This window comes from Cucurbita pepo, chromosome LG09 (genome assembly GCF_002806865.2).
Source record: "Cucurbita pepo subsp. pepo cultivar mu-cu-16 chromosome LG09, ASM280686v2, whole genome shotgun sequence".
Lineage (NCBI taxonomy): Eukaryota > Viridiplantae > Streptophyta > Magnoliopsida > Cucurbitales > Cucurbitaceae > Cucurbita > Cucurbita pepo.
In genome coordinates this window covers 9,859,149-9,884,694 of record NC_036646.1, presented here as the reverse complement: position 1 = coordinate 9,884,694, position 25,546 = coordinate 9,859,149, and the positions used below count along the sequence as shown (strand labels likewise).

The window sequence follows — 25,546 nt, the reverse complement described above, 5'->3', positions numbered from 1 at the left end:
TTAACAATTTGATGAATATAATAAACTCATTCTTTAAGTAAGAAATGCTTCATAAATGTCTTTTGCTTCAAAAGTTTGTTCCTAAATGTGCACTTACAATTCATGAGTCCAAAATAATCCTGGATCGAACTAGAACGGGACCTAAATAGAAGAAAAATTAACATAAATTGAAGAAAATTATTGGATTGAACTAAAATTCAATGGAAACCGATTTTGGACCACTATACCAACTTAAACTCATGTCTGTCTCAGGTGTCATTGCTGTTTGGTTGCACATTTTAGAGACAATTTGACTCTTATTCCATTGTACACTCTAATACACGTTTTCATAGCATAAAATTGAACAATGAAGATCATGTTTACCAATGATTTTGAAACAAGAAGAAAAAAAAAAAAAATGAAATTTAGAACCTTTTGTCGCCTGATAGATAATGGTTTTAAAAATTTTAATTGGTTAATCGAGGCAGAAAAATAGATTTCAAATATTTTATTCCACTCCCTGGCCGAACGAACATGCGGAAGCCGAGTAGAAGAAAATTAGGATACACCAACACACACCCTTCACTGAAAAAATCGAACAATGTGATTTAAAAAAGAAAAGGGGTTTGTCTCCTTCCCAGGATCAATTCACGGAGAGGAAGAGAACGAATTGGGCATCTCACCGCCACCCAATTAAGTGGCCTCGCAAACTTCTCCACAAGTTTTGTCAGCAGATAATTATATAAAATTCAAATTCTGTCACTTGGGCCCTTTGGTTTTTGTCTTCGGAGCATAAAACTTCCCAAAAATTTGACTTTAATCGCACCCCTCATCCGCCGGTTCTCATTTCCTCAAGTCTTGTAACGATGAGGGGCATGGGAAGCCAGAGAGTTCCGCTGCTTGATCGTGGGGTAAACTATTTTCATTTCCATGCTGCTCCTGAAAAACGAATTGGTCCCATGTGAATGAAATGCTTTTTAGAATTACTTCCTCTGGTTTCTGTTATGGGATTTTACAGTGCTTCGGCTGTGCTTGCTTTTAGTTTCAAGGGTTGCTTTTGGTACTTCTTCGTGAACTTGGAATGGATGAATAAATTATTAATTGATTTTCGTATCGGTTTCTTTGTTTTTTACAGGGAGGGCGAAAGGGGCTTGACACATCAGAAGATCGTCAGTTAACAGACCTGGAACATGGGGATGCTGTACCGGTAATGTTCTTGTTTGTTAGCTTTTCACTGAAGTGAAGATTATGATTGTTTCCTGATGTTAATTATGCTTGGAATTTCAGCCTGCAAATGTGGGATTTGGCAGAGTACTTTCACTTGTAAGTGAATTGGTGCTGTGTTGGCAGAAGCTATGAATTTTGCTGTCAAAATCTTTTAAGTTCTCAACATCTGAATTGCATTTGCAGGCAAAGCCTGAAGCGGGGAAATTGATAATTGCTACCATTGCTCTTCTGATTGCTTCCACGTCAAGTTTATTGATAGTATGCATATTTTTGTGCATTAATCTAGCTCTTCCACGTCAAGTTTATTAAAATTTAACTTATGGCCACTTTATTATACTCTTTGAAATGCTGATTCTGTAGCCAAAATTTGGGGGAAAGATCATTGACATTGTATCTGGAGATATTGACACACCTGAACAGAAAAGCAAAGCTCTAAAGGAAGTCACAAACACCATTGTATACATCACATCGATCGTCTTAGTTGGGTATGATCATTTAGACTTTTTAAGACTTAAGTTATGTGAAATCATTATCTCGTACATAGAACTGCCGTGGCATTACGCTTGCTAAATCCTAAACCTGTTAGAATTGGAGACTAATAGCTCAGCTTGTGAATTGGGATCTGCTCCATGAGATTTTCCGTATAGAAATTTATTTTAAACATATTCTGTGATCCAGTATTATGTCGTCTCAGAAATATTATGTGCACTCGCTCATGAAAAATAATGTGATTTTCAGTTCGGTGTGCTCAGCTATTCGAGCTTGGTTATTTTCTTCTGCTAGTGAGAGGGTTGTTGCTCGCTTAAGGAAGAATCTGTTCACTCATCTTCTTAATCAGGTACCCCCCATGAAAAGAGGGGGAAAAAACTAAGAAGTCTATTTAATATTCCTTATTTTTAGCATGAGAAAGTTCTCTGGAACGATTGATGAATTTTGTAGGAAATAGCCTTCTTTGACATTACTCGAACAGGAGAACTTCTTAGTAGGCTATCTGAGGATACCCAAATCATTAAGAGTGCCGCAACTACCAATCTTTCCGAGGCCCTAAGAAATCTATCAACTGCATTAATCGGGCTGACCTTCATGTTTTCAACTTCTTGGAAGTTGACATGTAAGAATTTGAACATTGAAGCAGTTAAAATGCAAGTTCTAGGGCCCCAACGTGCTCATTGTTTTATCTTGTCTATCATTTCTAGTATTGGCTTTGGTTGTTGTTCCTGTCATTTCTGTTGCTGTTCGTAAATTTGGTCGCTATCTTCGTGAGCTTTCTCACAAGACACAAGCAGCTGCTGCTGTCTGTGCTTCAATTGCTGAGGTATAACTTCACTGCACGATTTTAATTTATTTTCTTTTCATAATTAGATATAAAATGTTAATTGTGAGAATAAGTTGGATATTGTCTTTCATGATGAAATCCAAAGTAAAAGCAAGTCATTGTCATGCTTTTATTTTAGGAATCTTTTGGTGCCATACGCACTGTCAGATCTTTTGCTCAAGAATCGTACGAGATATCCCGGTACTCTCAGAAAGTCGAGGAGACATTGGAACTTGGACTCAAACAAGCTGTGAGTTTATTTTGAAGTGAAATATATCTTTTGTGCTTGTTCATGTGTCTTTCTTTCTGCAAGCTCACACCTCTTACTCTCAATCTTATCATTTAACAGAAAGTGGTTGGATTGTTTTCTGGAGGTCTCTATGCAGCATCGACCTTATCTGTTATTATTGTTGTGATATATGGAGCTAATTTGACGATCAAAGGGTTCATGACTCCGGGAGCTCTGACATCTTTCATTCTTTATAGTTTAACAGGTAATATTTCTCTGTTTTCAGGAGCTTTTCTTTCCCATGTGGCACAATAAAAAAAATTAACTGTACTCAACTCTCCCTTTGTAGTGGGAACCTCTGTATCTGGGTTGTCGGGATTATACACTGTGGCCATGAAAGCTGCTGGAGCTAGCAGGCGAGTTTTTCAGCTCCTGGATCGTGTATCAACAATGACAAATTCAGGAAATAAGTGTCCTATTGGGTATGCTCATTTTATTTTATTTTTTCTAAATTGAAAATGAAATTTCGTCCTTTACTTTTGAAGGGGGTGATTTAGAATAGCATGTGGACTGGAAATCTTAATCTGAACTTGAGGGATTGTGAGGAGATTTAGATGCTTATGAATTATGTTCGACTCCAGACAACAAAGAAGGCTATCACTAGGACTTTTGGAAGTCCTGGACTATTCCCCATATTCTAGTTCCAGCATAACTTCATCTAGTATTGGCAAGGAGACTGGTAAAAATTGCACACATTTATTAAGTAACGATCCCATGCTCATCACCTCGAGACGAGACGAGACGAGATTAGATGGTTCTTTAATGGCAGTTAGTGTTAGGTATTGAAATTTGTTGAGAATTAGGTTAGAATACGGATAGTTATGTCTGTTTGAACCATCAGAGACTATTGTTACTAGCAAGTAAGAATTGGTTCTTTCATCTTGCTTTATCTCATTAATTATTGAGATGACAGATTCTATTATTTTTATAAGAGTAAATATGAGTACTTGAAAAGAAGAGCCCTGTTGGTTTTAATTTCCAGGAGCAGAATGATAGCTGTTGGTTATTTAATGCAGTGATCAAGATGGAGAAGTTGAGTTGGACGATGTCTGGTTTGCATATCCTTCCCGCCCTAATCACACTGTGCTGAAGGTAATTTCTGTCTAAACTTGTAGTTATGTGGTGACAGGTTATGCAGTGTTATTGCAATATAAACAAGTTCCATGGGTACAGGGAATAACATTGAGATTGCAGCCTGGCTCAAAAGTAGCTCTCGTTGGTCCAAGTGGCGGTGGAAAAGTAATTTAGCTTCTTTTGCTTGATGCTTGTTTCTTCCTTACTGATTATAACAACAAATCTGAGATTTATTATGCGTTAAAAACCTACTAACATACTCCATGTTTCTTCCTTTGCCACAGACCACCATAGCAAACCTGATTGAAAGATTCTATGATCCTAATAAAGGCCAGATTCTGATAAATGGGGTTCCTCTGGCAGAGATATCCCATGAACATTTGCACAAAAGGGTAACAAGTCTACCTAATAATTAACTTTCTAACTCGAATGAAAGTTGAAAGGTTGTGTTACCAATGTATGGTCTGCTTCTGGATTGCAGATCAGTATTGTGAGCCAGGAGCCTATTCTTTTCAACTGCTCCATAGAGGAGAATATAGCCTACGGTTTAGATGGCAAAGTTGATAGCATTGATGTAGAAAATGCTGCTGTAAGAGCTTATGTCCTTTTGCCTTCTAGAAAACCTGTAGGGCTAAACCTGTTGTTTGACTTAAACTACTGAAATCGCAGAAAATGGCGAATGCACACGATTTCATATCAAACTTCCCTGAAAAGTATAAAACCCATGTTGGCGAACGTGGAGTAAGGCTGTCGGGCGGTCAGAAACAAAGAGTAGCTATAGCAAGAGCTCTTCTTATGAATCCAAGAATTCTCCTTTTGGATGAAGCCACAAGTGCTCTAGATGCTGAAAGTGAACACTTAGTACAGGTGTGTTGTGAATTCTTGTTGTTCGGTATTAGAAACTCAAAAGTAGCCTACCCTGTTTTCAGATTTCATATTTATCATCATGAATCTCATCAATGGCCGGGTTTTAGGATGCAATGGATTCTTTGATGAAAGGCAGGACCGTGCTCGTCATTGCGCATAGGCTATCCACCGTTAAGACAGCAGACACGGTGGCCGTTGTTTCTGGTGGTCAGATTGTTGAAAGCGGAACACACGAAGAGCTCCTTAGCAGGGATGGTGTCTACACTGCACTAGTGAGGAGGCAACTGCAAGATACAAAAACAACATAAGGCACAACATGATTGCATTTACATGACAGAAATTAGTTTTGCTTCAATGACTGATGGAAAGCTCATACTCTTTTCTTCCTACCACAAACTCAGAAAGCTACTGTTTTATTTAGTTCAGAGTTGTCCTTTGATAAAAGATGTTTGTGCCTTACATTTTTAGTGTTTACTAATGTTGAAGGATTTTTTATGCGCACAACGTTGGAGTTTCTTTTATTTTTAGTTCAACAGTTTCACTTTTTGATCGAAGTTAGTGGAGGATGAGTTTCTTCTCAATTTATAGTTTTGCTTAGCTTAAAAAAACAGGAAGGAAATTAAAGGTGTATGGTGATTTTTATAGTTCAATGGGACTCTCCATTATCATTTCAATAATAGTCAATTATTTATGGTTTCACAACAATCAATGAGGTAAGAAAAGTCAATTATTTATGGTTTCACAACAATCAATGAGGTAAGAAATAATATTAATAACAACTTGGTAATAATAACTTATATTATTTGGTCACATCTATTTATTTAAAATCACTAAAATCTTTTTTTAAAACGCTAAACATAGTTTTAAGACTTCTATTCTAATACACGCCAATACCTCATATGTTTCTAACCGTCCATCCACCAAACTCTTTCAATGCTCTAAATGAGCTTCTTTTATAGCCTGCCTACCTTTTCACAAACACCGTTTATGAATAATTTGAAAAATATGGTACTATATTTAATGATCTCTCCAATCTAAATCCAAATTATTTTCTTTAAGAACGTCGTCTTCACATATATATAGATATATATGTATTAAAGAAAAGAATTACTCTTGAATACACACGATCCACTTGAATAAAAAGAAAGTAATTTAAAAGGGATATGAAAAAAATAAATATGAATGTTGTATGGTAAAGAAAGAAGGGAGTTGGATATCCCAAAAGGGCCAAACTGGGAAGCCTTCAAAGTAATGTTGAGGTAGTTGGGTTTATGTTTACAGTTATGAACAGTTTTTTGCCCTTTTGGAAGGCAACCACTTTGCAAACTTAAACTTGGAGCAAAGGCCCATAACTTTAATAAAGACACACATGCACCAACCAATCTATTTAGTGAAGTCCTATAGGGTTTCTAAAATTGGTCCAGGGGAGAAGCTTTTGAGCAATTGAATGATGTCTTAAGTCTGTTTAAATTTTTTTTTTTTTTTTTTTTTAAAAAAGTGTTGCAATTATTTGAAAGAGGCGAATTATTTGTTGCTAGAAAACAATGGTAAGAAAGTATATGCATTATAGTTGATTCATCATGTGCAGCAAAAAGATGCTGTTGGATTCAGATGGCCTGGCAAACCAACTGCATCCTCCTCCTCCTCCTCCTCCTTGCCAACTCAAGCCCTCTTCCCCAATTTCCCTTTTTTTTATTTCAACAAACTTCAACTTCAATCATTGATTTACCATTCCAACTAATTTCAATCTTCTTTTTCCTCTTATTTCCCTTTGAATCAATCTTTATCCTAACTTATTGTTGAACTAAAAGGGGGAAAAAAAGAAGTCAACTAAAAAAAAGTGACCTAAATTAATGTGCGAACCTCATTGCAACAAGGTGAACACGAACTTTTGTGTATAGTCAAAGACGAGAGAGAGAGATCCCATCATGCAGAATTCTCCTCTCTCTTGTACCCTAAAAAAAAAAAGAGTTCTCGATGAAATTATTGGTTATATATTAAGTTGTGGGGTTGAAAGCCCCCACCTCTGTTGGCCTACCTAATTCTTCCACTCCTTTGAGGGGGCATCAACCAAATGATAGAGATTCCAAGAGACAAACAGAGAGCTTTGACAATGTCACCGTATATCAATATTAAAGGACCATAATACTCATTGCATTGTTCCATGGGAAATGGGTATTATTGTTTAGTTGGTGATGCCCTAATCTTTGTAACCCATCCCACATGCCATGCAAAACCTTTCTTCCATCTTCTCATCACATTTTCATGAGTTCAACTAACAATGTGAACAACGGGACAAAACCCAACTTTTTTTACTATTACAATTATTTTTCCCTAATTCAAAAGAATGAATGAAAAACAACATTATTTGTTGTATATTTCAATGAGCAAAGACTTATTTGAGGTTGTGAGGAGATGATGGCGCCCATGTCATGATGTCCTAACAACTTTCAATTATTTTCTAATAGTAAACTACAAAGCTCTCTCTCTAAATAAATATTATTGGTTTTCCTTGTTCTAAGTGTTGACATTTATTATTATTATCATCATAAAGAAATTCATGTCCAATTTCTTAAACACTTCCCAACCTAGTTGATATGCATGTCTCTCCTTATCGATGGGTAAGTTGAGATTATTTCACCTAATAAATTAAAATTTCAAGTTTTTTTTTTTTTCTTTCCATTTTATTATTTTTGGAAATGAAGCTTTAATTTCTCGTCTAAAATGGATATATTAGGCATTGGTTTGGTTGAAATTGAAATATAAGCAAGTTGCTTAAATAAATAAAAACATCCAAAATATAAAGTTGAACACTTGGACCTACCCAAGCTCTCAAATTTATTATTAGGACCAATTGTTCATGTTGAAGTCATCTTGTTTTAATTAGTATCATCAGCTCCGGCTGTTTGAGGGAAGTAGCAACTTGAAACATGAAAGCGAGAGTTTGAGAAAGGAAAGAGGATACAAAGTAAAAATCCTTCTCTCTTCTCTCTTCTCTCTTCTCTCTCTCTCTCTAGGAGAGTACTGACAAGTTCACATGCACATATACACAGCTCTTGACCCACTCACATACCCATTCCAAGATAGGAAGCTGAAGAACATCTGACCCACATTTTCTCTCTCTCTCTTCCCCCACTCTCTCAATTTCCTCCTCTAAAAAGAATCCCAGGAAAAAAAGAAGAAGCTGTTTTGTTGCAATCCCCAATTGCGTTTGTTTGATTAGCTTCATTTTCCATGTTACTACCTCCAACCAAGTGCTTACATTTGTTCTTCTAAGATACTTGTTCACATCCCTTCATAAATCTGCACAACCTTTTGTTTCACCTCTCTCTTTCTATTTCTTCTTCGCTCGCCATTCCTGGTTCACCCATTGCCTCTCTCTGCTCCTGGATTCTTCTCCTTTGCTGCAAGGAATCGAGATTTGGGAAATTGGTAAGGAACCCAGAAGAGCATTTTGGGATTTGGGTGGAAATTTTTGTGGGATTGGGATTTCTTTTACATTGTGAGCTGATGATTGTGATTAATGGTGGTCCAGCTGGAAATTGCACTGTTTCTGAAGCTGTAATTAGGTGTAAATCTGATATTTCTGTCCTGTACGTACAACCCAAGAAGGAATTTGTATTTCGGTGGAGAATCTGTTGGGAGATGCTGTAACTCAAGGGGCATGGGCTTTCGAAGAATCTCTTTTGGGGTTTGGACTGAATAGAACTCAGGAGAATGTGGGGAAGAAAGGCTTTGTTCTTTTTGAATTGAAGGAGTGCTGGTTACAATATTTATTTCACTACGCATTATCTTGTTGTGTAGCCTTAGATGTGGGTTCTTTTTTGTTTTGGTATGTGGTTCTTTCTATGACTGAAGTGAGGGAAGGGCATAGTTTGTTGTGAAAGAGAAGAACCTGAAGATGGCTGCAAAGCTTCTGCATTCTTTAGCTGATGAAAATCCAGATCTGCAGAAGCAAATAGGATGCATGACTGGGATTTTGCAGTTGTTTGATCGTCAGCATATACTCAGTGGAAGACAATTGAGGCACAGGCGGCTTCCTCCTGGTATTTCACTATCTCAATTTGCTTTCGCTTATTGTCTGTTTGCCACAAAAACGTCAAGCAGCCTAAGCTTTGTTATATCTTGTTTCAATGCATAGTTCTTTTAAGAGTTGAAGATGCCACTTCTTTCTCTACATCGTTTCCTTTTCTTTTTTGTTTTGGGGACGGAGGAAATGAATTTAAGTTTGTGATTCTTTTGCTTTCTCTTCTGCGGCATCTCTGTAATTGGTGCTGTTTGGAGGAAAATACTTTGTAAATATGGGGATCCATATTCCTTGGTTTACAAACAAAACATATCATGCTCTTCATAAACATGTGTCTATATTTAGATTACTTCTGATTCAACCACTCCAAATGAGTTTTTTAATCATCTAATAATTTCAGCGTTATTATGTATTAATCCAGTGGTATGCAAATTGATATCATGCCAACTCTTTTTTTCAATCTTGTCTACTACAGGCACTTCTCATCTAAATATTGGCAACCCAGGGAAAGAATACAATGTCTTTCAGACAGAGGCAACTGTAAGTCTCCTAATTACTCTGCCATTTTTTAAGCCTGCTACTTTACTAAATTGCATATATGTTTAAGCATTTAAGTTCTGTGCAGAAATTTTGAGTTCATTCTGGATCGTAATCTATGAATCTTGTTCTTGTAGGACATGTCTCTAAATGAGAGTTCCAGTGACAAACAAAGGTTTAATAAAGATTTATCAAGAGCTTCTTTCTCCTCTTGCTCATCTTCCATGTCCTCTGGTGAGCACAACAAAACAGCTCAGTTGCAAGCTTCCTCCTTTGATCAGATACTTTTATCAAGAACGCCATTGAGAGATTCTGCACCAAACCAGTCAAATACCTCTCCCCGGGTGGGGAGGCAACCCCTTGATCTGCGAGATGTCGTGAAGGATTCTATGTATAGGGAAGCAAGAATGTTATCGGTCAAAACGTATACCAATGACGAAGCAGGGAGTCGCTCTATGAAGCATAGAGACTCTCCAAGGCCTTTACAGCTATCCCAATCTACAGATGGGGCTTCTAAAGATGATACAAATTGGAAACAAAAGATGCCTGTTGATCTGAAGGAGTCCCTTTTGGTTCTTGCTAAACTTCGAGATGCACCATGGTATTACAATGAAGTCGGAGAACATGATAAACTGTCTCACGAAGTAAAAGATGGATTTTTGCAATCATTCTCTAGAGATGGTCCTCGGTTTTCTTATGATGGGAGAGAGGTCGAGCGATTATCCTTTGAATCACGAGATACCATTCGGTCAGCTCCGAAATTTAAAGACTTTCCAAGACTCTCATTGGACAGCAGGGAGAGTTCAATTCATGGTTCCAAATCTATGTTAAAATCAAACAAACTTTCAAAGAACTTGAATGGTAGTGATTGCTCAAGTGAAAAATCTATTGATCCACCACAACCGTCGGGATCTCGAAAGCATCCCCCCAGTGTTGTGGCAAAGTTAATGGGATTGGAAGCACTTCCAGGCTCACCCTTGGCAAGTGATGCTCAGGTTAGACGTGACCCCTTCGTTAGCTCATTGGATGGCATAAGCTCAATGAGGCCAATTAGAACTCCTGACTCTCCTCGGAACACATTGAAAGGCCCAACTTCTCCACGATGGAAGAATCCTGATTTAGTAATGAAACCTATACCAAATTCAAAGTTTCCGGTAGAAGTTGCACCTTGGAGGCAGCAGGATGGAAGTAGAGCCTTTCACAAACCTGCTCTGAAGCACCTAAATGGATTAGCTGGATCGTCTGTTTATAGCGAAATTGAAAAAAGATTGGAAGACTTGGAGTTTAAACAATCAGGGAAAGATCTTAGAGCACTGAAACAGATCCTTGACGCTATGCAATCAAAGGGGCTCTTGGAGACTAGGAAGGAGGAGGAACCTTGTAACAGTGGAACTCAAAGAGAGAATGAATCAAAACGTGAGAGCAGTAGTGTTAATTGTAGGTTGATGAGCGAACGAAGTCGGCCAAAGAACCAAAAGGATTCTTCCAGGAGTGGGGAATCTCCAATTGTGATCATGAAACCAGCAAAACTTGTGGAAAAATCTGGAATTCCAGCTTCATCAGTTATTCAGATGGATGGCCTTCCTGGTGTCCCTAAGCTTCAGAAAGCCCCGCATGGTAAAAAGAACTCCAGTGGTAACCGAGCAGTTAAAGATACATCTCCTGAAAATAGTGGGAGGGGCTCTGGTGCGAGTTCCACCAAAAAGAAAGAGAATGCAAAAAATCTAAGACCCCCGCATTCTTCTTCAAAGCCTCAACATTTGGCAACGGAAAACACCGTAAGTTCAATAAAAACCTCAGGGTCTGTGAGCCCAAGATTGCAGCAGAAGAAGGCTGAGCAAGACAAACGATCTCGACCGCCAACTCCTCCATCTGACACAAACAAAACTAAATGGAAATCCAACAGACAAGAAACTGATTCGGGCTCTCACGTTGGAAAATTGAGAATGAAATCTTCGCATGTGTCCCAAATGGATGACCAATTGAGTGAGATAAGTAATGAATCAAGAACTTTGAGCAACCAAGGAGACGACATATCTCAACTGTCTGACAGTAATTTATCCTTGGACTCAAAGACAGATATAGAAGTCACCAGCACCGAACTTCCTACTGACATTAATGGTAGCCATGGTTTACAAACGAAGACTTCAAAGTACTCAGATTCACATTCAATGGAAAATGTAGGTGACCTTTTCATTTTCTTTTTGCTCTGCATTTACAGCAACTAATCTATAATACATTAAATTGTTTCAGAACTCAAATTTGAGCTTTGATTTTGTGGCTTGCAGGCAAAACTTGCTACTCCTGCTCTTGAACATCCTAGTCCAGTTTCCATTCTCGATTCCTCTATGTATAGAGATGAGGAGCCATCGCCATCTCCTGTTAAGCAGATATCAAAATCCCTCAAAGGTAAAACCAACAATCCTTTCGGAATCAATTTGAATATTTCACAATTTAGTCACTGTACCACCGTCCCACCGTCCCACATTTTCAAAAGTGAATATGAAGATGACATATTTTTAACAGGGGGCGGGAGGTAATTATTGATGATCAATCTTGAAATACGTCAGATTTAGAATGTAGGCCAGGATATTTTATGGTTTTATAATGTTCGGCAAATTCATTTTGTTGTGCTCCGGTGGGTGAAGCTTTATCATGATATCACTCTTAAGCCGCAGCATAGAAATTTAAGCTCAACTTTTCAATCCCATTCTGAAAGAGAGAGGAAGTTTCAATTTAATCCGTTCTAATACTTTGATGCATACCTTTCAGGCAATAGGGCTTTAGGCTCTGAAGATTGTGGTGAATATCAATGGAGTGCCACAGATAGCAGTGTGGAGCCTGGTCTTAGCATGGAAATCAACCGCAAGAAACTGCAAAACATCGACAACTTGGTTCAGAAGCTCAGGCGCCTGAACTCTCACTATGATGAAGCAAAAACAGATTACATTGCATCATTATGTGAGAATACTGATCCAGATAACAGATACATATCTGAAATATTGTTAGCTTCTGGCCTCTTACTCCGGGACCTAGGCTCGGGCCTGGCAACGTTTCAACTCCACCCTTCTGGTCATCCGATCAACCCTGAGTTATTCTTCGTTTTGGAGCAAACCAAGACGAGCAGTTTGGTAAGAAAGGATGAGTGCAGCTCTCTGAAAGTTGCAGATTCAAAACTGAAGCAGGAGAAATCTCATCGCAAACTCATTTTTGATGTTGTTAATGAGATTGTTGGCAGAAAGTTGTCTGTTGTTGCTGCATCACCAGAGCCCTGGACAACATCCAAAAAACTAGTAACTAAATCTATTAGTGCGCAAACGCTTCTGAAGGAGCTATGTGCCGAAATCAAACAGTTTCAAACCAAGACACCCAGTTGCAACTTGGATGATCAGGACGACGGTTTGAAAAACATGTTAATGGAGGATGTGTTGCAAAGATCTGAGAGTTGGACTGATTTCTTTGGCGACATCTCCAACGTCGTCTTAGACGTTGAAAGATTGATATTCAAAGACTTAGTTGACGAAATCGTATACGTTGAGGCTGCTCATTTACGCACGAAGTCAGGCAGACGAAGACAGTTGTTTACTTGACAGTTTCTTCTTTAACCTTTCCACATCTATCTGATTTTGCATTTCATAGTGATGGAACCTTCATTTTTCTTTTTCTTTTTTTCCTACAATACAGATAGATAGTGCTGTGAAGCGTTGTGACTAATGGTTAAGAAGTGTTGTAAAGATGGTGAACATGAACATCAACATTCTGATGAATCAATATATGTATGCATCTGATATTATTCTTTCTTCACCTCTCCCTTTTGCTTTCCTTCTGCTTCCTACAAACTGTCAAAAACATCTCCCATTATTTTTCTCAATCCAATTTTCTATTACCACGGAATTTGAATCAAAGCCGTAGCCTCAAGTCTTAACAACACATGTAAATATAATCAATCCTCAGAATGAGCTTCTCTAATCATATCAAAACTTTCAAGATTCGATAAAAAAAAAAAATATATATATATATACATATTCTGCTTATCTATCTAAGGTGAGAAATTTTAATATAGTACCAAAGAAAAGTGCCCGACAAAGCAGAAATTTGTATCTTTTGTAGTTAAATAGGTACAGGAATGCGTGTAACAACAGCTGCCTCCGTAGCATAGTGGTAGTGCGTTCGCTTCGTAAGCGAAAGGTCGCGAGTTCGATCCTCGCCGGGGGCTATTTTGGTTTATATTTTGTTCCGCAAGTTTTGGTGACTCAATTCTTGGGCCTTTTCTTAATTCTTTGTCCATCAATTTTATATTTGTTTTAGAAATTCTCAACTGAAATGTTTAATTGTAAAATTGGTCTTTCAATTTAGTCTTCGAGTTTTTGAGTTAGAATATTATGTAAATAATTTAATAACATTTTATAAATAGTTATTATGTTTTAATAAAATTCTCACATATAATTTCTCACCTTTAAAATTTTATGAAATTTAAAAGGTTTTAGGTTAATGTTGGAGGGTATTAACAATATTTTGGTGACTAAAATACTAAAATTTGTAGTCTAAAAGCATTTTTGAAAGTTTAAAGTTATTATTAAAACTTTTAAAAATTAAATTTTTTTAAGGTATTAATTTAACTAGGAAATATAAAATCAATAAAAACTGAAAATTACATGTGTGCCAACTGCCAACTGCCAACCAAGTTTGCAGTATATAACCTTTCATACAAAAAAATCCTAAATCATTTCGCAAATTTGCATTTTTAAGGTGGAAGAATTTTGGGTTGTTCCCATCCCATCCCCTGCCCACCCCCCTCTCCCTCCCTCCATGGCCAAAGCTTCCTCCTCCCTCTTCCAAACCGTAAAGCGCTACATCAAGAAGCCATGGGAGATCACCGGCCCTTGTGCAGATCCAGAGTACAGATCTGCCGTCCCCAGCGCCTTAGAGTACAGGGTCTTTTGCCCCGCCACTACTAAGCAGAAACCCATTGTCCCCACCTCCAATCCCGAAACCGTCTTCGACATTAAGTATTACAGCCGCGACCAGCGTCGCAATCGCCCTCCAATTCGACGCACCATCCTCAAGAAACCTGACATCGAGCAGATGATGAAGGAGACTAAGTTCGACCCTGCCGACTTCCCCAAAGTTTATCTTACTGCCGCAATCGAGGAGGATATTAATGCCCGTGGAGGTGGTTATCAGAAGCAGTGAGGTGAGTCTTTTTCTCTCCGACGACCGGCTTGGTGTGTGGCGATCTTTGGGTTTAGGTTTTTCTCTCCGTATGCATTCTCTTGCTGTTCCGTTCTTCAAGGGGTTGACTGGTTCCATCTTCCCCAATTGCATAAGTTGTGCATTTGCTGTTGGTGTCAAATCATTCTTCTTGTTTAAAATGGCATAGGTTCTTTTACAGCTTATTGTCGATGCAGATGGTAAGAAGGCTGTGTTAGAGCAAGACGACTCTCACACTGGTAAGATATTGTCCACTTTGAGTATAAGCAAGAGATATTGTCCACTTTGAGTATAAGCTCTTGCTTGGTGCTTCCCAAAAGACCTCAGCCCAATGGAGATAATATTACTTGATATTAAACCTATGATCATTCCTTAAATTAATCGATGTGGGACTTTCATCATCCAACACCTCCCTTCGAACAAAGTACACCTCCCCTTAATCGAGGCTCGACTTCTTTTTCTTTTGGAGTCTTAGTCATTTTTTACTATGCCTTCGAGGAGGCTCGACTCCTTTTCTTTTGGAGTCCTTTGTTCGACATTTGAGGATTTACTAATCTATTGGCACGACTAAGTTTAGAGCATGACTCTGATACCATGTTAGACGAACACGACTCTCCACAATGGTATGATATTGTCCACTTTGAGTATCACGGCTTTGCTTTGAGCTTCCCCAAAAGACTTCATGCCAATGGAGAGAGAGTATTCTTTGATTCCCATGATCATTCTCTAAATTAGCCGATGTGGGACTTGGCACTGGGTTTTGATACCATGTTAGATGAACACGACTCTCCACAATGGTATGATATTGTCCACTTTGAGCATAAGTTCTCACGGTTTTGCTTTGAGCTTCCCCAAAAGGCTTCATGTCAATGGAGAGAGTATTCTTTTATTATAAACTCGTGATCATTCCCTAAATTATCCAATGTGGGACTTGAGACGACTAAGTTTAGAGCATGGCTCTGATACCATGTTAGACGAACACGACTCTCTACAATGGTATGATATTGTCCACTTTGAGCATAAGCTCTCACGTCTTTGCTTTGAGCTTCCCCAAAAGGCTTCATGCCAATGGAGAGAATATTCTTTGATTATAAACCCATGATCATTCCCTAAATTAGCCGAGGTGGGACTTTCATCATCCAATACTAGGAAGTGCTTTTAGCCTTATGACTCTTTTCTTTTGATCTTATAGGATTTGGCTTCCATTCCTGGGTTGTTCTTTGGAAATATGCGATGTATTCAAATTAGATTCACGAAAATTCTACTATAATTGTATAATATGTGTTTCATGAAGTTCTTCGGGTTAGTGATGTCCACTACCTTCGCTGAAAGTCTGGTTGAAGAAGGAAGCTATGACCTTTCTTAATTAATTGAACAATCTCATGTGAAGTTGTAGGAATTCTGCGTGGATGTTGTCCTGTTCCGTATAGAAATATGGCTATTCATTGCCAGGCAGGCAGGGTGATGTTCAATGATGACTGCATATTAGTTTTACTTCGATTTAATGCATACTTTACTCCATGCACTCAAGTGGATAGCATTCAGCTTCCATCATTATTGTCGTGCCGAATATTAGTTTTGGTCGTGGGAGGATTGGGGGAGGGGAACAAGTGGTTCTGTTAAGATACTGTGGCTGCACTTCCTTTAGCAGCCAATTCCATACAAATTTTAGAATATTAAGCTTTGATGGTGGTTGTGTACAAAGCGTTTTGTCTGTATAAAGATTTTTAATTGGAAGCAACTTTGAATTATAGAATTTTCCCTATGAAGAACACTAGTGGAGAAAAATGTGATACCGAGCTTTTATTAAAATTTTATGCTCGTCTTTTCATCATCTGGTTGCTTGTATGTGGTAGTGAAGTGCCATGGAGGATGTGGTTGAGGCATGTAAGATGGACTTTATTATAGATACTCTATACGCACATTTTCTTGGTCTTTGTTATGCCGCGTTTCTCTGTAAAATATGTCCATTCGTGCAATATGTATTGCATTTCTTTTGGATGGTGGAGAATAACTTTCCTTTTTTCTTATTTTTAAGTGTCTTTAAATGCAGATTAGCATAAGACATAAGCTTACATCTTGTTTATGAAGGACATCTTGATATCAATATTTTATTTCATTAAGAACACAAATGTGATCTTGTGAATTAATTTTATGAACTAAAATGACTTTTGAGTAATGCTATTGTTTTTCATGATAGTATGTGCCAGTTTTCTGACATAAATGAGTTCTTCTTTCATCAGGTTTGATGGGTTCTTATAAGATGTTCATGGCCTACTTGCTGCGGCATGGATTCTTTCCTTCTTTACTATCTTCTGCGTAACTTTTGTTACTGTTATTCTCACCATTCTTATCCCAAGAGTTGTAGTACTAGTGGTTGTCTAATAATTGTCAACTTGGTTGCAGATTCCTGTAAATGACCATTAATAACTTCGGAAATTTTACCAGGTTTGTTGTTCTTTGGGAAATGTTTTCTCCAGCTTGTATTCTTCTACTCTGCCTCTCTTTCAGTTTCAACCTGAGAGTGGATTAAGTTGGCATAGTTTGTAGCCCAGCCTATACAATAATACAAGACTTGGGATTTGCCACCAGTAAAGTATACCCCCTCGAATTCCTGTTTTTTTTTTTTTTTTTTTTTTTTTTTTTTTTTTTTTTTTTNTCTGTTATGTGTTTGTACTTCAGTCATGCCAAATGGTTGGTGAGACACACATCGGTTAGAGAGGGGAATGAAGCATTTTTTATAAGGGTGGAGAGGACCTCTCCCTAGCAGACACGTTTTAAAATCTTGAGGGAAATCTTGGAAGGAAAAGCTCAAAGAGAACGGTATTTGCTAGCGATGGGCTTGGATTGTTACAAATGATATTAGAGCTAGGCCCCAGGCAGTGTACCAGTGAGGAGGTTGAGCCCCAAAGAAGATGGACACCAAGCAGTGTGCCAGCAAGGACGTTGGATCCCGAAGAGGGTGATTGGGGGGTCCGACAACATTTGGAGAGAGGAATGAGTGTCAGTAAGGACGCTAGGCTCCGACGGAGGTGGATTGTGAGATCCCACATCGGTTAGAGGGGAACGAATTATTCTTTATAAGGGTGTGAAAACCTCTCCCCCAATAAACGCATTTTAAAACCTTGAGGAGAAGCCTAGAAGGGAAAACCTAAGGAGAATGGTATTTGCTAGCCACGAAATTAGGTTGTTACACTTTTACATTATGTGAAAAAAAAAATTATCTTTGAATAGTTTGTCTCTTGGGTCAATTTTCATAGGGGTACCATTGACAAATTTTTTTTTCATTTCTCAAAAGATGTTCCAAAAGTTTTTTTCCTTCTTCGTTTTTGTCTCTTATTATATTCACTAGAGATTATACTGAAGTTAAAGTTGGGAGAAAAAAAAATTTGTGGCGATATATATAAGACCTCACAAACCAAACCTCTGAAGACCCTGATCGTGCCACTAAAAATTAGTTAGCTCCATGTTCTATTTTTATGATAATACAAGAATGGCTCAACAACCATAAAAACTGCTTTCTCATTTTAGTATTCAATGTTTACAACTCAACCCTCTCTCGTGAATACTTTAATAAGGTCTTTTGCGTTGATTTTATTCAAATTTGATAATTTAACGATAACTTTAGTCAATTGTCAAACAAGTGTCATTGAAAGGTTTAGAAAAACTTCTTTCTAATTTTATTCTCCTACTATATTTACTAAAGATTGTACTATAAAGATGCATCCTCACACCATTTATCTAATCTTTCTACTCCTCGCACATACAACGTTATGCAATAGGCCAAGGAGTAAAAACTTGAAGTTGGCACGAGCATGCAAACTCATGTACTGCATCATTTCTTGTAAACTAAACATATCGTCTATCCTCTTAAACTACTTTTGACAACAAACATTGACCCTCCCATCTAAACTAGTGGTAGATTCCTGTTCTCACTTATACATACGCCTCCTTTAATTTTCAGACTATCATATCAACAATCCCAGTAAGTACACTGCAGTTCTAGAAACTAGATGGAAGTTTGAGGGATTCACAGAATTTTGAAGGGCATAAAAAGAGGAAAGAACTTGAATCAATTCTCAGCTACTGCTAGATAACAGAAAAATAACCTCCAGATAACAAATTGTACCTGATTAAATTGGCGTTTTACGAATCGAGGCACAAAAGTTGCCGGACGATATCATCACCAGTTTTTCTAATTAGAAAACTTCGCGATCAACTTGTCAACATGGAGGACGATATCATCGATCCGAGGTCGAACTGCAGCCTGCGGCTGAAGCATCCATTTTATAAACTGATGGAGAGCATCAGGATATGGAGGATTAGGTCCTGCTGGCCATTTGATTTGTGCATTTACAATTGCCAATTGAAGGCTTCCACCAGATTCTCCAAGTGCATACTCAAATGGAGATACCCCATACCTAATCATGAGAAGTTACCCAGTAAATTTTAGTTTATATATGAATGATGTGGTGAAATTTGATGCACTACATCCAAATAACTAACCATTTGAGATCACATGGTAGCATTTGGCTCAGTTTCTTCCTAGATTATAACTATTTCATAAGCTAACCCACATTTAAATGGTACTTTTCATATTTGGTTCAGGCCGTGAAGTTACTGTGCATTTAACTAAAGGCTTGTTGGTGAGAAATGGCAGTTTTGTTTTCTATGATCGCCACTAGCAGATTTGTTTTCTCATCATTGTATGAGCATACAATCGTATTCTCCAAAAAATTGAGATGATTTCAATGAACTCCAAGGGAAATTATTACTACTCACATTATTGCATACAAAGTACATCCCAGTGACCAGATATCAGTCCTCTCATCAATGTCTGCATGGCTTGGACAATCCCATAGCTCTGGTGCTCGGGAAGGTGCTGAACAATGCTCAGATGCCCATTCCTATAAAACAAATGAGATTAAGTTCATTAAATTTAGTGTGGAATTTTACTGTGAAATTAAGGGTAATGACGTCTGAAGATCTATTAGTTCTCTTGCAAGAAACCCATAAAGAACTATATTGTATAGTTATTGCTGCAGAATACGAGAAGACCCTGTTAATAGTAATTATTAATTAGTATGGGAAAAGAAAGAAGTAGAATCAATAACCTGCAATTGGAGTGCCTCCGAACGAGAATGAATTTCCCTTCTAGCAGGTCGAGCACTGCCAAAATCCATCAATATTGCATGAGGTGACTTTCCTTTTCTATGAGTTAAAAGAACATTGCCAGGCTTCACATCATTGTGTGCATAAGGAGGCTCACTACTGTGCATATGCTTAAGCCCTGCACAGAGCTGCAGAAGGATTTTTTTTTTTTTAAATGAACTGGTTTTAAGAAAATTCGTGAAAATTTAACCAACTATGACAGGGATGAGGATAAGTAGGAACGTTCCATGGTAACTTCAACATCACTTAGGCACCATTTACAGCGTTCAGAATTTACTCCTTTAGGTAAAGGCACCATTTACCTGGCGAAATATTTCCAGGACATCCACAGTAGAAAAGAATTCCTTCTTAGCCTTCATGGTCTGGGCATTGTCCAGTAATGTTCCATCCAAGTGAACTGGAAATAATAAGTAGGCTTCATGTTTTACAGATCCTTCAGTAGATGACTATCCCATAACAAAAGAAAAAAGGGTCAATGGCAATACTATACTAGAGGTTAAGGATAGTTGATCGCAATTATTTACTTGAACCAGAAGCATAAGTGATAATGTCTACACTAACTCAAAAACATATAATCATAAGAGTCAGAAAGTAAACCTTTTAAACTAAAAAGACTGTTGACAAAACCTTTTAAACTAAAAAGAATGTTGACTTTTCAGCAGCAGAACAAGTTTTGAGTTTCATTAGACAATGCAACATTGTAATGACAGGTGAAGTCCAAAAGTTTGCATTTAGAAAAGATACTAGATTTGCTAACCAATATTAATCGATCCATCCAACCCTAGTCCACACAAGAAGTGTAGAAGATAAACTTTTTGTTCTATTAATTGAAAGCAAGATACTAACGTCTGCCAGGAGGATGTCCCTTTATAGGAGTTCCTTTCACTTCCTACTTCGACAAGGATATTATGATGCCATATCAAATTTTTTTTGACATAAGTAGCAATCTACAACCTTCAAAACTGGTAGGAACGAAGAGATCAAAAGATTTAAAACTATGAAATTACTTCTATAATTGGATATGAAAAGTTTCAAGAGCTATAGATGTGCAGATGCCCTATGCATGAGTGTTAGCACATAATCTCCAATGAAAAGCTCACATTCAGATATGAGACAAGATGAACCAAAGTTTCATTATTGCTGTTTGACACTAAAACTAGTAGCCAAAGTCGTGTAACACCACAGAAAGTAGAAATTCATCTAAGAGAATACAATTACTCGTAACTCAAAGCAGACATAGCAAAACCATCTCCAGCCACTACCTTAACTGCAATTATAGCATGGTCAAGAAGTGGAAGTAGATTGGGATGACTAAAAAGCGACGAAACACGTATCTCCTCCCTCACCAGCTCCAATTGTTCACTGCTCTGAATCAGTACCTTTTTTAAAGCATAGGTGCCATCACCTACAGAAGAATCGAACTCATTGGGCAGAAAGCAAAAACTAAAAATCAACAACAAAGAGCAAGAGACAACATTGGAACCCAGTGACCGCAAAAATTGCTCATATCTTTAGACAAATTCAAAACACCCAACACCGAACCCAAATTTAAATCGCTGAGAATCAAAGTGAAGCATTTCTAGGTCCATTTCAAAAGGGCCCAAATCAGACAACGCAATGAGGGATTCAAAAAACACAGATTAAGGAAAGGAAGCAGACCAGAAAGACGAGATGGGTCCTTCAATTTCTTGGCGAGACCTCCGCCAGAGGCTGAAGACGAGTCGGAAATAACCTCTTTGACCAAAAACACAAAGGCAAACCCACCTTCTCCGAGCTGCCTCACGATCCTAAACCGATTCTCGTTGATCCAAATGTCTCCGCCGCCATTGACAGCATCGTACAGAGCATTCAAGCCAGAAAAGGAGCAGCCCATTTCCCCCTTTAGCGAGAGGAAAGCATACAGATTCAGAAGGGTTGAAAATTCTTTGAATCTATGGATGGAGTAATGAAATCAAGGCAGATTGAAAACCTGACTTCAGGTAAATTGAAAAGGATCGGGAACTGAAAGTGCGATTTACGTTACACTAAAATATATACATTCGCCCTGAAGCTTTGCAGGAGGGTTGCTTGACCTGTGGGAGCAGAGACTTGTTGGGTGTGTCGCGCTATTACATGGATTCACTGCGGCTTTTGGCACACGCAACGCAACCACTGCCCGCCCATATTCCCACAAAATTATTTTTCCCTTGTAGCACAGAACATGTTCTTGAACTTCTTTCGCCTCTTTTTCTTTTCTTTTGTTTTTTTTCTTTCTTTTCTTTTTTATTAAATTCCAAGTCTCTCCTTTTAAAAACATTCATATTCTATTTGTATGTTATAGGGTTAAATTCAAAATACTAAAAGTCAATTTAAATCTTATGTCCAATTGTTTCGAGGAAAAAGGCCATTACACATAATTAAAGAATAATTTCAAATATAGTTCGTCACTACGGATGGGATTCCAGCGATGTCATATCCATTAAAAGGATTATAATTTGAATCGTATACATACACTATCTTCGTAAAAACTAGTCCACAAATGGCACGGCAATAGAAATTGACGAACAGATTAAGAATTGAAAACTCGAATTGGACCCGACGTCTAATTTTAGAGAAATTTAATCCAACTGCAAGGTCCTTTAAACCATTGCTTCAAAGAGGTGGTTTGGACCGTCCATTAGATACACATGGCTGAATATCAAATGATGCAGCATTTATCTAAGTTCTTGCAACAAATAATTGATTCCACTACTTAATAAGGCTATGTTCTCTGGCCAATTCTATTGAATCACTCAGTTTCTTACAAGAATATCAATCCACCGACTGGATTCTGCGCAATCTGAGAAACTAAGAACGTTCAAACGTGACTACTGGACTAGATGGAAAATATCAACGGAGATAGAAGGTTGCAGTAGAAATGGCATAGGCCAATCAAATTTTAAGTGAAACAGAGTACACTACTAACCAATTCGCAGAAGAAAGCTACAGGTACATTGAGGGTAAGTTAGAGAACAATGGCTTTTACCCTTCAGAAAACACTACTTGTAAGTTCCGACACTTCTGCTACAACTTGGTCAAACTCAGCCTTGAGTTTCTCTTGTTCAGTTGATCCAAGCTCCCCTTTGTTTGGCTTAGTTTGTATCAGAACACAGCATGTTGGCCTCTTGGTCGACCCGGCATTGGCAAGATCCTGAAGAACACACGTGATTAAACTCCTTTTGTTATTATCACAAGGAACGGATAATCATGGCAAATTGTGGTCGAGAAAACTTATAAGGTGCTATGGAAATTGAATCATGTCAAACTTAAACACAAGTAACAATGACATAGTATAAGGATAAAATTAACAACTGATCCACGAGCAATGAACAAATAGGTAGCCATCACTTCTCTCCTTTCTCAACTACTTTGCATATCACACCAAAAACTAAAAGGCAGACATTCCCATAGATTAGAACATGAACGATCACTTACTTCCTTGGAAGGAACATATACGTAGCGAATGTCTGCCTCTTCACATAAGATTGGAACATGAGTGATCACATCAATGGGGGATATGTTTCCAGCTATTACACAAAACCTGCATTGTATAAAACAGAGGGCAAAGCAATTAAAAATACCATACAGTAGAAGGAATTTAAGGTATTACATACGAAGTATAATGTTGTAAAGCTTCTCTTGATTTTAATCCATCCAAAAACTTGGCATAATGTACCTAAAAAAAGCCATTGGAAATATATTGTCCATGTAACAAACAAATCCATATCACAGCTACTATACTCAATGGTATGACATTCAGTATTCTTCCTTCCTTGCCTATTTGCAAGACCCACATTCCCATTGTTATATCTTTAGCATAATACAAATCCCCAATAGACTAAAAGTAAGATTAAAAAAAAACATAGCGGAAATTACCCTTTTTGTCCGCGCCTTATGCTTTTGACCACCTCCTTCACCCCCCGCTTCAAGCACTTGTATTCAGCAGCTGAAAGAACAAGAACGCAACTTATGTATATTTAATATAAAAATCACATTTATGAAGCAAGAAAATGAAAGGACAGAAACCAGGCCATACAAAGAACGATGCCAAAATGAATATTAACGAGTACAAACCAAATAAAATCAATCCCCTTATGCGGACACTCATTCGCTGCTTTCGAATACAATAACTTATACTTTATTATGAAATGGCATAAAAGGCACCGACACGATCGTGATTAAATGAGCTAAGCTTAGCCAAGCAAGAAACATAAATATATCACTCTGGTTTCATTACCAGTTTACAGATACAAGGAGTAATCCCCATGGAATGACGGCAAAAGAAATAATAAAAGTAATTCGAGCTCAAAATTGGTACAAACAAGCAGCAAGGCCTCCAATACACATCGAGAAAAGAGATGGAATACCTTTACGAACAAGCTTTAGGGTGCGCTTGCAGAGCTTCTTGCCGGCAAGGGGTTTAGCAATTGGTGCAAGAGCCAACAGCTTCTTCTTCTCCTTTTCTTTGTCCTTCAGATGCGACTTCTCTGCTTCGCTGTCACTCCCCATTGGGTTGGATGAAATAGAACTGCCGGAGCAAAGAGGGATTTGTGAGGAGGACGTATATGGGCGTCTGCTCGGGATTATGGCTTCTGCCCCATCTTTATTACTAGGGTTTAAGAGGGGGAGACTGGGTGCGAAACCAGTCCCCACGTGCAAAGCTTTCGCACGCTTTAGCCCAATGATATTCTTCTCATGGACCCGATTGGTTGGGCTTGGGTTGTTGGGGCTGAGAAGATTTGGGTATACACATTATGGCCTTTTCTTAAAAATTAAATTAAATTACATTTTATAATTGCTTTCTCCACCATTCTATAATTTATATTATTTTAAAAAAGAAAAATAAAAAAACAAAGAGGCATGCACTCTCAAAAGCCCATTTTGCCAACTCAACATTCTTATATAAATAAGACTCGTGCACACTCTTTCTAACTTCTTTACTCCAAAGTTCGAAAGCTTTTGGGCTCAGCCTCCTACCGCTAGCAGATATTGTCCTCTTTGGACATTTTTCTTTCGGGCTTCCCTCAATGTTTTTAAAATGTGTCTGTTAGGGAGAGATTTAACACTTTTATAAATAATGTTTCGTTCCCCTCCCCAACTAATATAGAATCTTACCTAAATATCCATACACTGAAGAATTAGGTTAATGATCGTAAATCTATTATACATGTGACAATATATCTTCTTATAAAAATAAATTTTATGGAAAATGGTTGAAAATGTTGTTGAAAGCTACACACTACATAGAATTAAAAATAATAATAACAGCACATATCTATTGTGAAATCCTCTGAGATTTGGGTGTTTTGTTTTGATGTGGACAACAATAATAATATTAGAAGTAGTAAGAATAATGTAATGTTTGGACAAGATTTCATCCCATCGAATCAGTAACTAGGAAGTGGGATTTGTGGACTATCCCATGCCTTACTATTTATTAATTAATTCATTCAACATCAATCATTTTCACCTTCTTTTCCACCTAAATCATATACAACTAAATTAAATATAAACTCTCTATTCCTTGCATTGCTCCTCTGACTTAGATTAAATTTATTAGGACAAAAAAATAAAGAAAGAATTGATTGATTAGACCCTTAATTTTTCTTTCTTTCCCTTTAGTCTCGTGTCGTTCTTGGCTTGTTTTGTTGCCCTAATAATAATAATCATAACAATAGTGTAATGGTTGAACAAGATTTCATCCCATCAAATCACTAACTAGGAAGTGGGGTTTGGGGAGTATCCCATGCCATATTATTCATTCATTCATTCCTCCCTACAACGACAACAACAGTGATTGAATTAATAGTATTTACGTGGAAGGAGAAGG

The 25,546-nt window shown here is 37.7% G+C and overlaps 5 protein-coding genes and 1 non-coding gene across 7 annotated transcripts; 4 read left to right on the top strand and 2 right to left on the bottom strand.

The window, feature by feature from the left end:
- Window positions 1-516: 516 nt before the first annotated feature.
- Window positions 517-5,395, top strand: LOC111801320 (ABC transporter B family member 25-like). Its single transcript, XM_023685270.1, has 17 exons — window positions 517-890; window positions 1,115-1,186; window positions 1,267-1,302; window positions 1,390-1,464; window positions 1,567-1,691; window positions 1,945-2,044; window positions 2,146-2,317; window positions 2,403-2,521; window positions 2,661-2,771; window positions 2,871-3,015; window positions 3,100-3,232; window positions 3,827-3,902; window positions 3,984-4,049; window positions 4,169-4,276; window positions 4,366-4,473; window positions 4,554-4,751; window positions 4,859-5,395. The coding sequence occupies exons 1-17, from the start codon at window positions 846-848 to the stop codon at window positions 5,057-5,059; spliced, it is 1,890 nt and encodes a 629-aa protein (XP_023541038.1). The 5' UTR covers window positions 517-845; the 3' UTR covers window positions 5,060-5,395.
- Window positions 5,396-7,628: 2,233 nt separating this feature from the next.
- On the top strand, window positions 7,629-13,119 carry LOC111801909 (protein LONGIFOLIA 1-like). Of its 2 annotated transcripts, XM_023686138.1 has the most exons (6): window positions 7,629-8,183; window positions 8,287-8,797; window positions 9,254-9,318; window positions 9,453-11,495; window positions 11,604-11,724; window positions 12,088-13,119. In XM_023686138.1, the coding sequence occupies exons 2-6, from the start codon at window positions 8,653-8,655 to the stop codon at window positions 12,903-12,905; spliced, it is 3,192 nt and encodes a 1,063-aa protein (XP_023541906.1). In that variant the 5' UTR covers window positions 7,629-8,183; window positions 8,287-8,652; the 3' UTR covers window positions 12,906-13,119. The 2 variants fall into 2 exon arrangements, with proteins under 2 accessions (XP_023541906.1, XP_023541905.1); XM_023686137.1 differs by having other exon boundaries at window positions 7,629-8,797.
- A 340-nt stretch (window positions 13,120-13,459) lies between these two features.
- Window positions 13,460-13,531, top strand: TRNAT-CGU. Its single transcript has one exon. It is a non-coding gene; the product is annotated as a tRNA-Thr (tRNA).
- Window positions 13,532-14,058: 527 nt separating this feature from the next.
- On the top strand, window positions 14,059-17,122 carry LOC111801530 (the record flags this gene model as incomplete). The annotated part of the gene is made up of 2 exons (XM_023685552.1): window positions 14,059-14,509; window positions 16,770-17,122. A coding segment is annotated over one exon (450 nt), but the record flags the coding sequence as incomplete, so codon positions are not given.
- Window positions 17,123-18,338: 1,216 nt separating this feature from the next.
- On the bottom strand, window positions 18,339-21,877 carry LOC111802704 (serine/threonine-protein kinase 16-like). The gene is made up of 7 exons (XM_023687168.1): window positions 21,668-21,877; window positions 21,358-21,577; window positions 20,961-21,103; window positions 20,001-20,144; window positions 19,641-19,826; window positions 19,309-19,433; window positions 18,339-18,947 (listed from the first exon to the last, which is right to left on the bottom strand). Exons 2-7 carry the CDS (start codon window positions 21,569-21,571, stop codon window positions 18,722-18,724), a joined length of 1,038 nt encoding a protein of 345 aa, XP_023542936.1. The 5' UTR covers window positions 21,572-21,577; window positions 21,668-21,877; the 3' UTR covers window positions 18,339-18,721.
- A 543-nt stretch (window positions 21,878-22,420) lies between these two features.
- LOC111801376 (H/ACA ribonucleoprotein complex subunit 2-like protein) lies at window positions 22,421-24,326 on the bottom strand. The gene is made up of 4 exons (XM_023685353.1): window positions 24,084-24,326; window positions 23,593-23,662; window positions 23,152-23,257; window positions 22,421-22,867 (listed from the first exon to the last, which is right to left on the bottom strand). The coding sequence occupies exons 1-4, from the start codon at window positions 24,223-24,225 to the stop codon at window positions 22,706-22,708; spliced, it is 480 nt and encodes a 159-aa protein (XP_023541121.1). The 5' UTR covers window positions 24,226-24,326; the 3' UTR covers window positions 22,421-22,705.
- Between the last annotated feature and the right edge of the window lie 1,220 nt (window positions 24,327-25,546).

Excerpts from the sequence above, each read along its gene's own strand:
- LOC111801320 (XM_023685270.1), top strand. The coding sequence starts at position 846 with ATGAGGGGCATGGGAAGCCAGAGAGTTCCGCTGCTTGATCGTGGG. Across the intron at positions 2,045-2,145 it reads TCACTCATCTTCTTAATCAG|GAAATAGCCTTCTTTGACAT; the intron begins GTACCCCCCATG and ends TGAATTTTGTAG. Across the intron at positions 4,752-4,858 it reads AAAGTGAACACTTAGTACAG|GATGCAATGGATTCTTTGAT; the intron begins GTGTGTTGTGAA and ends GCCGGGTTTTAG.
- LOC111801909 (XM_023686138.1), top strand. The coding sequence starts at position 8,653 with ATGGCTGCAAAGCTTCTGCATTCTTTAGCTGATGAAAATCCAGATCTG. Across the intron at positions 11,496-11,603 it reads ATTCACATTCAATGGAAAAT|GCAAAACTTGCTACTCCTGC; the intron begins GTAGGTGACCTT and ends TGTGGCTTGCAG. Across the intron at positions 11,725-12,087 it reads GATATCAAAATCCCTCAAAG|GCAATAGGGCTTTAGGCTCT; the intron begins GTAAAACCAACA and ends CATACCTTTCAG.
- LOC111802704 (XM_023687168.1), bottom strand. The coding sequence starts at position 21,571 with ATGGGCTGCTCCTTTTCTGGCTTGAATGCTCTGTACGATGCTGTCAAT. Across the intron at positions 20,145-20,960 it reads ATGCTATAATTGCAGTTAAG|TCATCTACTGAAGGATCTGT; the intron begins GTAGTGGCTGGA and ends GTTATGGGATAG. Across the intron at positions 19,434-19,640 it reads CGGAGGCACTCCAATTGCAG|GAATGGGCATCTGAGCATTG; the intron begins GTTATTGATTCT and ends TTTGTTTTATAG.
- LOC111801376 (XM_023685353.1), bottom strand. The coding sequence starts at position 24,225 with ATGGGGAGTGACAGCGAAGCAGAGAAGTCGCATCTGAAGGACAAAGAA. Across the intron at positions 23,258-23,592 it reads ATAAGGCGCGGACAAAAAGG|GTTTTGTGTAATAGCTGGAA; the intron begins GTAATTTCCGCT and ends TATACAATGCAG. Across the intron at positions 22,868-23,151 it reads TATATGTTCCTTCCAAGGAA|GATCTTGCCAATGCCGGGTC; the intron begins GTAAGTGATCGT and ends TGTGTTCTTCAG.